Source organism: Strix aluco, chromosome 4 (assembly GCF_031877795.1).
Source record: "Strix aluco isolate bStrAlu1 chromosome 4, bStrAlu1.hap1, whole genome shotgun sequence".
NCBI classification, from domain to species: domain Eukaryota; kingdom Metazoa; phylum Chordata; class Aves; order Strigiformes; family Strigidae; genus Strix; species Strix aluco.
The window spans coordinates 53279835-53295402 of record NC_133934.1 but is presented as its reverse complement, the minus strand read 5'-3'; the positions used below and the strand labels follow the sequence as shown (position 1 = coordinate 53295402).

Here is a 15568-nt window from a genome sequence, read left to right as displayed (position 1 = left end):
TTGGCACACAGACAACTTGAAGCATCCATAAGCTTGTGCTCAGCCAGGGTGAGTGCCATTCGGGGAAACACAGCTGATGAACAACAAGCAAGAGTCCCACACCGTGGGCTCTGAGGGCAATATTGCTTTTTTTCCCCCTATTGTCATTGTTTCCTTTTAGTTAAAAGTGAAGTCTCAGGGGCAGAACTCACATGGACACTCTTGGGATATGAGGAATGCAAAACAACTACAGCTTGATTTTTCAGGGGTACTGGGTGTTGACAGCTTCTAGTTACTTAAGTGAAAAACTGGCTGCTGGCTCCTGATGAGTACAAAACCAGTGTTTCCTCTTCCTCTGCCTCTGCTGTGCTGTGTGGCCAGGACTGCAGTGCAGAAAAGAGTCAGCCAGCAGAGGAAGAAGGGACGTGAGAGGGATCCGAACACTTTGCTGCCACCCCCTCTTTGACCCCCACCAAAAGCCAGACACCAGCACAGTGTCTGAGCCATTGCTGCTGCACTGTAGGGAGCACAGACATCCTATGAAATACTCTGAAAAGAGTTTGCAATTATATTTATACCTCCCAGGGGTGCAATGGAAGTTTTAAAGTTTAGGGCTGAAAAGACTTCTTAATAGGTGTCAAATTTAGTGTCAGCACACAGTTCCTCATGAACCAAATGACACATCCTCTTCAAACTCTCCTAGGAAATTTGGCAGTTCCTATTATTAAAGCCTCTGTCATTACTTTGAAAGAAAAATATATATAGAGAGAAAACTGACATGCTGCCTGCAGGCTGCTGGTGCTCAGAAGGTTAAGTCTTAGTGGCAAAGAAAAGGGGACAGCAATCTACCTGAGCACATCAACTGGCTGCCTAATGGCATGACCAGACATGTTTGTTAAGACCTGCAACATGTGAATGAAGTCATCAGGATGCTACAACAGGTCCATCATTCAAATGATACCCAGATTATTTTCTATATTATTTGTGCTACAGTCACACACCTGTTTTCAGGATGGACTTGAAGCACGTTTTCAGAGACCATAAGGCAGAGAGTTGTCACAGGCACTGTGTGGGACCCCAGATGGCCACTTTGCCATCCCAATACAGCAAAAAGCCAATCTCATTCTGCAGTCAGACTACTTGTTGTTGCTCGTGTCTTTGTTTTGGCCTAGAAGAGATTTTCTGCATGTGAAAAAGAGAGGTCTCAAAGACCAGTTTCTTTACAGTGCTTTTGATTGGCTACCCTTCTCCTTCACTAAATCGTACCTGCACAAAATGCTTTTTTGAAGGCGTATTGATATTGCACTTTGAACGGTACAAATTTTCTCATCAAATACATTTTGTTCACCCCCAGAATGTTAGATTTCCTTGAGTATGGAAAGAATAATCCTGAATAGGGCTTCATCTTCTGTGGTGTGGCTAGAATTAATTTTTTAAAACCTGACAACTGTGCATGGAGTTTCTAAGTGATGTGCATTTTGCTACACTCTCCACTAATATTTCACTATACCCAAACTTGTGTTTGCAAGAATAATTTCGATTTTAAATTGCATCAGTTCAAATATGTGGGAGCACTCACTCTTCTCGCTGAAGGATATAGGCATACCTTACACTTGTAAAATTATAAACAGAACGTGAACAAATGCAAGCAAGTGTACCTCAATGGCAGCGCATTCCTGTATGATACTTGTTTAATTGCATCAATTTAAGATCAAGTATATGCTGAACCTTTTGTGTTAACTTAGCTGTAGCCTAATATAAGCATTTTCACTTTCTGGTTCCTTGGTAACTGAAGGCTCATTCCGTACTGGCAGGACCGCAATCCCATGCAAATACACGGGCACTAGCTGGTAGCAGCAGTTTGAGGCTGGGAGCAGGGTGGCTGTCAGCAGCGGCTCCACGCCATGCTCAGGGCACTGCAGCTTGTGTGCTCCTTCAGTGCGGTGGGTATCCCATAACCAGATGGTCATCAGCTGCGGTCCCACATCCCAAATGTCGGTACATGGCCACTAGAACCATCACCACGGCTTTGGTTCTCACCATGTTCATGGTTGTTCCAGCCTTCTTTTTAGCATCTCACAAACTGACAGTGGTATAAAGGGGCACGCCATCGTGATCAGTTACGGGAGGAAACGACTTCAGGGAATTTAATTTTTGCAAGGCCCTGGATGTGTTTTGATGGCATCTCAGCATTTCAAACTGATCGCGTATTCAATGCCTTAAGTAGCCTAACTGATGGATATACTCCTGTAGAGACTGGAATACTTCACAGAGCAGGTGAATATCATTGCAGTCCCCAAAGGCCACAGTATTTTGCATGTGTTAATCCCCTGGAGAACAACATAGCAGATATCTGAGAAATAGAGTGTTTTTGGAAATCCCGAATGCCTAAACTTTACCCCAGTGTTATCTCGACTGCAACTCATGCCCCATAGCATCGGAGAGAAGGGGTGGGTGTTTATACCTATCTCTTTTTCCGTTTCTCTGGGAATCGTCTGAATGTTCAGAAAAGGTAATGAAAAGCCTTAAACTCATGCCCGTGCTTCCTGCACTGAGACCAAAATCTCCTGTAAGCTTGCCAGACCTTTTACAGCTGCACCCTAGGGATTTAATACTGTGCAGCTTATGAGTTTATATGAAATTTCATAAAAGCGAAGCCCTGTATTTTCACATAAATATATTTATTTCAGGAAAGATCAAGAAATACCAATATATTTCAAACTAGTTCCCCACTGCATTAAAGAATGTGAAATATTCATGTGAACATTTGCTAATCTTATACAGTGAAATCTATTTCCCTCTGTATTTAGCATGCAGGCTGCAGCAGCTGAAGGTTGTTCAGCCTTTTCATTACGAAGAAAAGTAAGGATGATTTGTGAAAACTACATGGAAGTAATCATAAGGAACAGTACTGAAGGGTTTTTAGAACAAAACCTTGTAAGCATGTTTTCTCTTTCATGTGTTTGTTTCTTATATGGTGTTTCACAGCTTCAAACTGTAGATTTGTATTTATGGACATAATTAGAAGTGCAGTATAAAATGCTTTCATAATACAGAAATAAAAATTTAAGGGGCAGCACACACATTTTCAGAATATATATATATCAGAATTTCTTAATTCTCCAATAGGCAGCATCGCTCCAAGCAAATTCCAATTTCTCTGTTCAACCATTACTCTTGATAATGTAGTAAGTTACTTTCTCATCAGTGTTAAGTTTTGCGTATCCATCCAGATCCTCCTGTGGCCCAATATCTCACAAATAATCCCTTTCTTCGTTCACCTGAACTCTGATATCTGTAGCAGGAAATGGAAAATGAGGAAATCTGAGTGCCTATGATCCCTGATTCCACCAGGGAAAAACATCTGACCTTGGGAATTCATTTAAGTCTCCTTATGCTATGGATTCCCTAAGCATTTAAATGGAAATGGCATTTACTTTCAACTGAGAGATGCTAATATTTAAATATTGCTTCGAAGATCCTTAGATAAAAAGAGCTATATATGTGCAAATTTTTATGCTGCTTTCTGCTTTCCTACAGCTTCAAGATATAATAATACACTGAAATGCTGAAATTTTGTTATGAAATAAAATTGTACTTGGAAATGTCAGGTCTGCACAGACCAGTGATCCAGAAGTCGCTACAGGCAGTGTATCACAAGAAGATGTAACCTAGCCTCTCCAGGTACTGAATACTGGATGAAGATAATTGCTTACCAGAAGCAGCTGTGACCATTTCCCCAGTGTACCAAGAACTATAACAAGTATATAAATGATGTCAGAAGCAGTCCCCAAGGGGCAGTTCAGATACATCCACCTTGGAGAGCGGTGGCGATGGGGATGAAGAATGCTCATCTATGTGGGCATGAGCCATGCCATGCCACTTGGCAGGTTCACTGTATTTAGTAATATAGACACAGGCTATGAAACTCCCCTACATCTTCAAATTTTTGTACTCAAGCTCACACGGGTAACGCTCTGCAGAGGATGACTTAATACCCTGACTAGCACCTGAAATATCTAACAGCTGGAAGCATGTCTTATAAAGATTACGGGAAGAAATTTTTCTCCTTTGTTTTGCATGGAGACCCTGGACATTACAGAGCCAGAGATTTTTAGCAGAGCCAGTCTGGTCATGGCTGGAGTATTAAAGTATTCAGTAAATAATTGCCTATAATGCTAACTGTGATATATAAAGCATAATCCTTTTCACTGAAATTAATTTTTTTTTGATCCTGTGAACTTTTGTGTTCTATTACTGCTGTGTCAGCACAAAATTCAGCCAAGTCACTCCCAACATAGAACAGATTCAAAGAATTGAAGCCCTCTCTGTTCTCTGTTCATGCAGTGTGTGTGAGCAGACAGTGATTCCTCTGAATCTGCATATTGTTACTTACACTTTTTCGCCCTACGTCATTCTATGTACTGAAGGCCAAGGCAATAGCCTAAATGAAGCATATTCGTATGGCATAATGGTTCACGTTCGTTATGGCAACCACACAAAAGAAATTCCATCAGAGCAACTGTAAAATTTTGTTACATGCATCTAACACAAACCATCAGAAACTGGGTTGAGAGGATAGGTTCAGAATGAAAAAGGATCATGGGACTAGCCCACATCTTCTCCTAAAAGCCAGACCACAGATATTCCACTTTTTAAATGTTTGGTTGTTTTTTGTTTCACACATATCCTGATTTAGGAATCAATACTAGAGTGAAGCACAAATACTGCAAAGCCACAATACATACAATTAATTTAGTATTTCTGATCCTAGTAAAAACACAGTGCCTCTAGAGATCTCACTTTTGTAGCCAAGAGATCAATTAGTATTGGGATAACTATCTAAGCTTTTGGGTACTAATAGCAGTCTTTTCACTGAAACATCAAATGTTCTTGTTCATCCCCTTCACTTTTCCCATCAGCATCCAAGTTTACTCTTTTCTCTTTAACAAAAGGCTTCTGTGACAGGAAGGGTTGAGTTATGCTGTCCCTCCGTAACAGATGAATCAACTCTTTCCTCATTTTCCTGCTAATGAAGTTCAGCCCATCTCATTAATGTTTTTCAAAACAAACAAGAACAATTCAAATAAGAGCATCACGAAGTATTTTTAATGCAGTTTCTAGAAAAGTGAATAATCTTATGTCTCTGAGGAAATGAATGCCTATATAAGAAATGGATTGCAAGCACAAGATGTTTTCCCTTCACTGAAAACTAAAAGAAGGGCCCAGAGCTGAGAGAGACCTTCCCTTAAGACATGCTCCTCTTTCTCTAAATGCTTACCTCTGTGAGAAAACGTCTCGGTAGGGACTGCCATGCTGCAGCGCAATTCCATATCCTCTGTCTGCAACGGTGTTCCCGACTGTGTAAAAAGAACAGTCTGCATCGTTGATGGCCACGTACTCCAGTACCGCTGCGTCCCATACAAAGGCATAGTTTCCATATTTCACCTGTGGTAAACAGAGGAAGAGCTCAGACTATGGATGGTCAAGTCCAAAAAGAGGTCAGTGCAGTTAAAAATGTGGCAATTTCAGCGCAGCCTGTTCTTTAAATAAAGTGAAATTTGGGTGCCCAACAGCTGTCAGCACAAAAAGTTCACTGTGACTGGTGCCATGTGGTGCTCTGGCTGAGCACCTCAGCAGAAATGGTAGAAACGTGATCTGAGAACAACGTGCCATCAGTGAAACAGTGCCATGCTGGAAACCTGTACTGTCCCTCTTCAGGGAACAAAGTAAACATCAGGCTCCCTCCATCAAACCTAAATTCCACCCTAAATCCCCACTAAATTTTTTCTTTGAGCTGTAAAAACATCCATTTAGAGGAAAGGTGGGTATTCACACTGGGAGAGGTGTGGGAGGGTAGGCATGGCTATCCAGATGGAAGACCACTGCTCAAGATGGTCCAGATTTCAGTCATGCTTCAGGTTGCCACAGATGTCATGAACACACAATTTGACTTTTGAGCTCTGTGCATGACTGCAGGCAAGATCACACCAATCAGATTTTTTGGGATTGTTTTTCTTAGCATGAAGTGTTTTCACATATCTTCAAAGACTTTCATACAGCAAGATCATGTAAGCGTTTTTAACTGTTTGACTAAGGTAAATCCAAACCAACTCACTATATTGAAAAGCTTTTAAAGTAACACTTTACTATCCATTCCTATTTGAAACAAATCCAGATTTTTCTTTTCATTTAAATATATGGGATTTATACAAAATTTCAGCATTTATTCAGCATTTATTCAGAAGCAAGATTATCAAAATAAGCAATATCAGTATATCATTTAGATTAGGCTTTGATGATGTAGACTATGCTTTTAAAGACTGTTTACACATAAAAGTTACTGAAGCAAGCCACACTGGCTGCTTGCTCACAAGATGTAGTGCACAAGGAACAATTACATTTGAGACATCTTCTTTTTCATGCATAATCAATACGAATTAGACACTGCAGGCCTGGAAAAGGAATATTTTGTATTATCGTTCATAAGCATGGTAGAGGGAGGATTTGTGCAGATTTTGGAGAGAAAGGGAGCCATATTATCTGTGGACTCTGCATGATTGGCAGGATAAAGAAAATTCTTTTCAAAATACACACACACACACAAGTGCAGGACTGGGTCAGTTTTAACAGGCTCTGAAAATGGTCAAGAATGGGTTTTTTTGCCTCCCAGTGGAGGTTTAGGTCTATCTAAATGGCCAGGGAATAAGAGATAGAAGTGAACTCGCTGTTAACAAACAATACAACTTGCATGCTTGTTTTATAGGCACTGCAACTCACAGACCCCTTCCTAGCTTGGGTTATTCTGATCTTCCTACAGGCACCACTTGGCTAAGAAATAGATAGCATGACTGAGAAAAAAGCCCTTCCTAGGAGCAAATAAAAGGATAATGACTCAGCGTGAAAAAGTATCATGATGTGCAGACAGCAAGGGAGAGAAATAGGAGACAAAAGCAGAAAATCAGAGGAGAGGAAATGAATCCTGAGAAGGATCAGATGGACTTTCCAAACAAAGGAATTAAGGAAAAGTGCATTTCAAAAGAAGAGTAATTTTACATGCAGGGAGATAACCTTTGAGGTGATGGCAAGAGCAGAGAGTTATGTTTTGACACTTGCTTTTGTCCTAACCCACCCTTTTAACGTCCTACTGCCTCGAATTCACCTAAGTGCTTGTAAAGAGACTTATCAGCTGCTCAGCTGGCCAGGAAAAATTCTCTTGATTTGGCTGCCTTGCTGTAAAACAACTCACAGTGAGAAGGTATAAAAGTGGTAAAAGCACTTACTGTCAATAATATCTGTGATGAAGTGGTATATGTAAGATCCTTAAAGCAGACCTGATAATATCACAGTTCAAGGTTCCCACAAAGATATTTCTTTTCATAGATTAAGATCACAGTGAGCCTCAATTAAAGCGCATGGGGCAGGAAAGAGATTGAAGACCCAGAAGGGATCATCCCAGCCAACTACCTTCAACACATGATTGTTCCATGCAATAAAATACATCCTTTTCAGCATTTTTGCCCTATCCATTTACAAATCTAGGGAATTCAAATCCTTGGAGCAAACCTAAGTTGCAAATGTCATGCTTGCAATCACTCTCTTTATGGAACTACTCCTCAGTCTAACAGTTTCCATTGCTATTCAATGTATTAATTTTTACTACTTGTTTTTAAAAAGTAACTTTCTTATGTCATACCTAGTTATTTTTCCTTTTGCAGTTCTAAATACGCTCACTCTGGGGCTGACATCTTTCAATTATTGATGAACCTTTCTGTTACTCAGCTTTCTTTAATCTTTCCTTGCAAATCTATCAGTTCAGTCCTCCCTTAGCAGTGACACTACTTTTGAACTGTCTCCAATTTTTAATTTTTATATATGAGAAAAACACCTGTCTTGCTAAGAGAGAATCAGTTATCTGGCAGCTCAGGAGGCATATGATTCCCTTTTTAGCAAACCCTTCTTCTGAGATTCATAGTCTAAGCCATCTGCCCATGGATCTTTCATACAGCTTAAGACTGGGTTTAGGCTAAAGATCTAAGAATAAAATTTTGCTAGAGTATAGCATATCTGGAGCACTGCTGATATTTTACAGATTTGCACCTACAAAGGAGGGGTAGCTATACTATGAAAAGGGGTATGATGCTCTGTGTGAAAGGAGAAGGGAATTTCAGAACAAAATGTCAATTAAAAACCTATATCCTTCTCTCTCTCCCTTTTACTATGAGAAGCACATATTCTGTAGCTTTCCAATAGCTACGCTGCAGATTTCCACTTCGGGCCTCAAAATGAACAGCAAAAATTCCAGCTCTGCATTATGAGAAAAAGTTAAGGAACTTACAGTCAGTCAATTATGGGGGTTAAATGAAAGCAAAATCTCCTTAGGAAAAGAAATGGCTCTTTGTAATATATATAACTCACTACTCACAGAAGATCTGCATCCTTGATTCTACATTTCCCCATCATTATATTGTCATTTTGTGTTGAGATAATAACATCTCAGGATGGTGGCAAATCTGAATGCTGTTCACACACGATCACACAGCCCAGGATCGCCAAGGAAGCATTTGTAGGAGGGCAGCATATTATCATTCAGCAGCAACCCCAGCTTTCCAGTCTGCCAGGGCATGGTGAACTGACACTTCAGTCTCCTTCCCCATGGCATCCTGCCTGTCAGTATGGCAAAGGCTAAAAATGATTTTTGGAGTATCTGATGACTACTGCCATAGGAAAAAGAAAAAAATGAAAAGAATTACAGGCAAAATTGAACTTGTTAGATGTTCATCAGGATATTTTGAACTCATGAGCTACACTGGTCAATAAGTGAAACTGGTAGGTACAGTACCAGACAGAAATGCTTGACTTGACTTCATGGTTTTGTGAGCAATTCCAAAGGAGTCACTGTAAAAAGAGTTGTTACACAGAATAGGGGCCATCAGCACATAGATGGTAAAACTATTTCTATAGGGCTGTTATATTTCTATTTTCTATCACTGCACATTTACAAGATTTTTATTTGCTGAAGCCCTGCCTGTGGATATTGGTTAAAATTTATCTTTGATGACACCACCAAACCCCAGTTGAGTTATACAAGGAAAGCATTTAAAGCCATTACACTGTTGCATATGCATATATTTTATGCCAACACGGATGTGGATAGTATTTCTTCTTACAGCTAACCCATTCATGCAGAATAGGCTGAATAATGTATTTGTTTACAACCCCAGCATTCTAAAAACAGATTTCTAGGTCTAGAAAATGCTAAATTTCAGAAAAAAATAATTGTAAGTAAACAACAACCAACTACTGCAATTTTTCATACTTGACTCCTTGGACAATATCTTTTTTGCATTTTAAATTCCTCTTTAAAAGAAATGCAAAGAATCCTCATGAAAGAAAAAATGTACACAATAGGCTGCAGGTTAAACAGAACTGGCAGTTATTTTCCCTGCAGACCTCTTCTAAATATTTCATCATACATGAAATGTGTTACCTGTTATAAAAACAACAGAACTTTTAAGGCCAGGGAAATCTTAAGTTTCAACTGATTAAAATGATATTAATTTCCTGGAAGAACATCTGAGAATTGTTAGATAATGCTGATGAAGCACATTTTCTGAACACCCTGTGCCTACCCTCTGGTGGCACAGTGGTGATGTTTTTTTCTACTCATTTCCATTACAAGACAGGCACCATCCTTTCTCTCTGACCACTGTACGCCTTTCCCTGCCTATGAAGTTGTCAGTTGTATTTCAGCCAAGAACACATGAAAAGAAACAGACTCTTCTACAGCAGTGACTCCAGCTCTGACCTAAAACCAAACAAGGACTCCGATTATTCACCTGCTCCACACCCTTTGAGGGTCACATTCTCCAATATGGACCATTCCACTGCACTGACTACACAGGGGAAAAACCCCACCTGATGCTGCTAGCCCTATGGCTATCAGTGTAGGCCCAAACCTTTGGCATATATAAATACAGAAATTAAATTTTTGACATAATATTTGCATATTCAGCAAGCATGCAGTAGCTGCAGTCTGCAGATGGCTGTACTCCATTCTACAAAACAGCCTCGCCAAGACTACTATTACATGAGGAATGAAGAAGAAGGAACAAAATTGAACAAACACTTGCAAATATATGAGTAAGAGTTATTATACATAATGTGGGTATTGTGCTCCAAAATGGTAAAAGGCAAAGGTAAAATTTGTGATGGAAGCTTAAATCAAGATTTTTGTGTTGTCAGATGTTGCCAAACAGCTTGATGGCATTCAAAACTGAGGTTTTTTTCAGCTGAAGGGAATGGAGACACATTGATCTCCGTAATCCTCTTGCAAGAGGCTAATGAAGTTGCTGTTTATTGGACTAGAAGCAGAAGTCAGATCTTCTGCCTTCAGAGAAATTCTCGGTTGCTAATTTGTTTTCCTCCAGGGATAAAGGTTTCAAGTCTTGGTTTTGTTCACAAAGGGCACAATTTTGGCTAACTTCTATTTGGATCCCAGTGAAATAAAATATCACATTTCAGCTTTGTTGAATAAAACCCATTAACAGTTCTCTCAAAACTAAACTTTCTGTAGTTCTGAAGTACAATTTTGGAGCTTCTTGCCCCACACTCCCTTGCAGGCCAGCACGTGGGGCTGATCTGCACAACTTAAAAGTGAAATGCAGTCGTGCAATTGGAGAGGCAGAATACGAATCTGACCAACAGGTCTCTGTGGTACATGACGGGAGTTGGATTCCCATGGTGGTATTAGAGCACAAAATGAAAATTCCTATATACATAAATCTCTGTTCAGTCATCAAGGCAAGCAGCTAATTAAATAATAATAATAACCCTTTAGGATGTCATTTTGTAAGATCTATAGAAAGGTATTTAAATTCAAGGGGCACTATTTGACAAACATTGAAACTTATTCTTTGTACTTACTCAAACAGAAAAGTGCAGAATCATTTCTAAAAGTGTTATCAAGCTAGTGCCCAGGAGCAAACAGCAGCAGGAAATGAAACACCAGGGAGCTTAGGGGGAAGAAAGAAGAGGTTAGAAATCCCAGCCTCATCTCCTCTTCAGTATGAGGTTTATCTTTCATTACGTTGTCATATCAGCTTCAACGGCATGTCTATTTGCTCCAGATAAAACTTAATCAGGAAAAGCATTAATTCCTCATATGCAACCCACCACCAACTTCTTGAGAAAAGCCTCAAGATCACACTTTTGCTTGTTACACTGGGCAGACCTTGAACAATTCATCTGGAATTAGAAGAATTACTCAGGTATGAGAGCTCTGTAATGAGAGGGCACCTTTGTGTTAGAAATTTTCAGTGCCCAGTGCATTCACATTTTGCCGTTGTAATTAAACACATCTTGCAAGTTACAAGAAAGAAAATAACAAGCAGAGCAAAACAGAGCGGGGGCCAATCAAAGGTAGAATTTCTGAGGGTGGTGGGGGAATGTAGCCAGCTGCTTCTCCAGATAATCACAGCCAAGCACTAAAGTGCCAGCAGATCACACTGATCACTGACATGCAGCTGAACCACAAGTTCGTTACAGCTAACATCAATTTCAGATGGAAGAGAAACGGGAGAAAAGAACAATGGGAAAAAAAACAAAACCCTCATCAAAACAGACCTTTGAAAGGTAAGAAACCAATTTTTTTATGAAAGCTTCTCATTTATTTTATGACAACTAAGTTCTGTAGATAGTAATGGAGACCATTTTAAGGGTATCACCAGTGAAGGTCATACACAGAAATGATATGAAATCATTTCAGGTTCCCCAAAAACTTAGATCTGTGGTAGCCAAGTGGCAGTCTCAATAATGAGGCAAATTTAAACCACTAAAGTGACTCCCTCCTTCTGATGTGTTTGTATTTTTGTGGCAGCTAATCCCAAATAATTGAGCATTTAAATGAGGAAATGTACACAGATCAATCCTCCTAATTTGAGTGAAAAAGTAAAATTCTGTGGATTAAAGTATCATGAAGAAGATCAATGCAGGTGAATTTAGAGAAGTAGCATCCCTCTTCAAATTAAATCAATCCAGCATGACACTAACTAAAGGATTCTCATCCCCATTCTTTAGAATAGAAGCAGAGTCAATCTAACTGCAGTTCTTGGGCAGTGTTCCTTATTCAAAGAAATACTTATTGAATACCAACTGCAAGGATAGAAAAATTGTCTGAAGTCAAAAAAATACTCATCAAAACCATTCATCATCTGAAAAAGAACTTTAACCACAAGAAAATTCAGTAACCAATGTTACTGAAAAATAATAAAAAGCTCATTTGAAACAATACAGTTTAATTTTAGAAACTTATTTTAAAGAAATTGACATAACTTTCATTTTTTTATATTCCTTGTACAAGAGGTCTGACCACGTTCATAGTGGTAATAGGATTCAGGATGTCCCACTACTCATGCAAAAGAATTTAACTATCTTCTCTTGAACCATTTTATCCTTCTCTCTTTGATAAGCATCTCCTGCCCAGGTTTGGATGAAGCCAGCTTGGCGTTGCAAATCTAGACACAGTATCTTGAAGCTCCAAAAGAAATGCTTCCCAGTCACTCTTTTCCCCCCCTCTGAAATTACATTGCACAACAATTTAGCATGGAGACGAGAAGCACTAACTGCTGGCAACCTGCACTGCACCTCACAAGCTTGGACTGGGGCATGAAGGAACACATTTGGATCATAAAGCTCAGTGCTTCCACATCAGTTTGGCTTTCATATAGACTTTTTTGGTGGTTTTGAAAGCTACTTCTTCCTCTGGAAAACCTGCACGAAACCATCAATCTTCTTCTCTAGCATTGAATATTCCCCTTAAGCGCAGCGGTTCACGTGGCTGCGGAAAGAAGTAGACTGAGATTTGTCCCAACCCCTTAAGGTTTCTACCGTTTAGTGATACCTGGCATCCCCTTTCCCTGAGAGTTCAATAAGGGCTACCAAGGGTGTCTCTAACTATTTCATTCAGGACGTAAATTCAGGCTGCTGCACAGACTGGTGCAAAGCACTCTGGAAAACCTCCACAGAGAAATTTCTGCCCTATGGTATTTCCAGTTAAAGCAATCATTTTAAGCCCTATCAGGTCTTCTGCAGGTGGGTCAGTCCCTTTTGACCATGTAGCCCAGATGGTGGATGCTGCACAGATAGATGTTGCTGTATCCTCGGGTCAGTGCATTGTTAAGAACCGTTATTCCTCTGATGTGTGGGTTCCTAATGCCACTGCACTGCCCCTTGTCACTGACTTGTCAGGTGTTTGGAGACCTCGCTACTGAATGCATTTAAATTCTCGCAAGAAGGTACTTTGAACCCACAGGAAAGGAAAACATTACAGATCTAAGTTAAGAAGGTTTTCTCTTTCTTTTGCAGTTTAGGACCTATGGAAAACATTAGAAGACGTGAGAGGAGGAAGACCAGTGCAGCAGCATTTTTTACTCAGTTCAGATTACCTGCTTGCTATCACCATGCAGACAACCGAGAAGACGACACAACCTAACAAGTTGTCATGTATTGTCCCTGTAGTCTTAAAAACTAGGTCCTCTCTGCTGCTGCCCCCCGCTCCCCCCAGTAAGCTGCTAGGGGGAGCAAGGTACCAGGGTGAAACATACAGACAGCTCATCTCTTGCAATCCAAAACACTCAGCATTTTGCAGTCACCAACTAGGAAGTCAAATCCCTCATATAAAACAGTTAATACAAAGAATACAGTTACAGTCATTTAAAACACACAACTAAGCCTCTGTCAGGCAGACCAAGCCCACATAAAGGAGCAGACACACAGGTTCTTTATGTACAAAGGTAAATAAAAATGTGAATAGTGTCCAGAAGGAGTTTCAAGTTCAGACAGCATCCAAACCACTGTAATTTATGCATCTGAGCACTTTTCATACCCAACTAGGGATTTTGTATGTTTATTTCAACTCTAATTTCAAGTGATAGTTGGGCTTTTGCAGCCTTACAGAGTGAAATACTTACAACATTTGCCTTAAAGTGTACACAATTTAGTTCAACAACCTTTGGCTACAACCTGTGCAGGCATTTCCACTTATCCAAGGCTATAACATTAATTTTGCACACCTCTGTAAATAATGAAAGAAGTGCAAGTCACTGACTCCCATTATATTGGTTTATATTGGTTTCTAATTAATCCTGACCTGCCCACACAATAGCTCAGATGCTGGAAATGAGCGTACAGTTGACAGAACTAGGAAACAGCAGCCAAACATCAACTAAAAAAATAATACTGTTGTAAAACAATCACTTGATTCCTTATCATGCTAGAGGATTCATTCAGGACTGATATTTTTCATGAAAGATTTCTAATCCCTTCTTCGTCCTGAAACAGCAATCAACAGAAATTCCTGGGCAGTACACTTGATACAGAGAGATTAAACACAGAGCTTTTGTTTGATGAAAGTGATAAATGGAGCTGGACAGAAACTAGTTATCTTTCTGCACAAGGAGTTTCAGGATTTTGAATTAAGGAAAAGTATCACAAATTTTGGGACCAAAACCAATAAAAAAATCCAAACTGCAGAATATTTTATTGAAAAAAGTTGACTTCAACCTGAATCATTTTCCCAGCAATGGATTAGCATTTCAAAATAAACCTACAAAAGCTAATAGTTCAATATGGAAATATCCTATGATATGTTGACAATTTTAGAGCTTTTAAGGATAATGTTTTATAAAAATGCCTCCTTCCTTACACAGTTTCAGTTTCAATTACTGTAATATTCCAGTGGATAAATTCCTAATGACAAGTCACTCTGGTTTACTTGATCTATGTTTGTAGGCATCTTTAAAATATCTAAACATATATAAATAGAATCATTAATACAATAAGCAATTGTATTTCCTGTTTCACTCTAGATTTCCCATAAGTCTGCTGAATCATGGAAATTTACGTCTACTTACATTTTGCCCAAGCCTCTCAGATTCAAACTTGGACAAAATATGCTGTGAATCTCATTGTATCATAAACAAGAAGAATAGTTCTTTGGTAAATATACAATGCAATTAGTCAGCCAGCCTTATTTATTCTCTTGAGTTTGATGTGTATACCCTGTGTCACTGGTGTTCTTCTGAAAAATATAATACAATTCAGTTAAATTTAAGTACTTGTTCTAGTCCCACCACATTAATAAAAATGCCAAGTCATCTTTGAGATGAGTAATGAGAAAAGTGAAATTAAAATATTTATGGAATGGAAAAAAATGATGGTACAGGGATTTTTAAATTTAAATCACGATGATACAATGCAATCAGCTGATTTGCCTTCTTAAAATGAAGTAGCATTTCACCTAGAACTAGGAACATCAGTTGAGATTTCCTTAGTTACACAATAGACAGGTATTTGTGCATGCAGCACGAACAGCTAAGTGCCCAGCTACTCATGTACACCAGTAAATATCTTACTCCAGTGAATTAATTAATTTCATTAGTTTGCACCAAACAACAGGAAAGGAAAATTAAAAATGCAAGCAACAGCATCATAAAATCATCAACTTGACATTCTAGCATTTCACCCAATGTGCGTCACGTATCACCTAGCGTCTGTGGGGGGATGGCTTGAAAAATGCCACTACCTTGTT

The 15568-nt window shown here is 39.3% G+C and overlaps 1 protein-coding gene across 2 annotated transcripts in view; it reads right to left on the bottom strand.

Moving 5' to 3' along the window:
- Window positions 1-15568, bottom strand: part of GRID2 (glutamate ionotropic receptor delta type subunit 2) — a 757188-nt gene that overhangs the window by 64777 nt on the left and 676843 nt on the right. For both annotated transcript variants that reach the window (XM_074823105.1, XM_074823106.1), the window contains one exon: window positions 5261-5427. In XM_074823105.1, the coding sequence (XP_074679206.1) occupies window positions 5261-5427 (167 nt within the window). The remainder of the gene's footprint in view (window positions 1-5260; window positions 5428-15568) is intronic.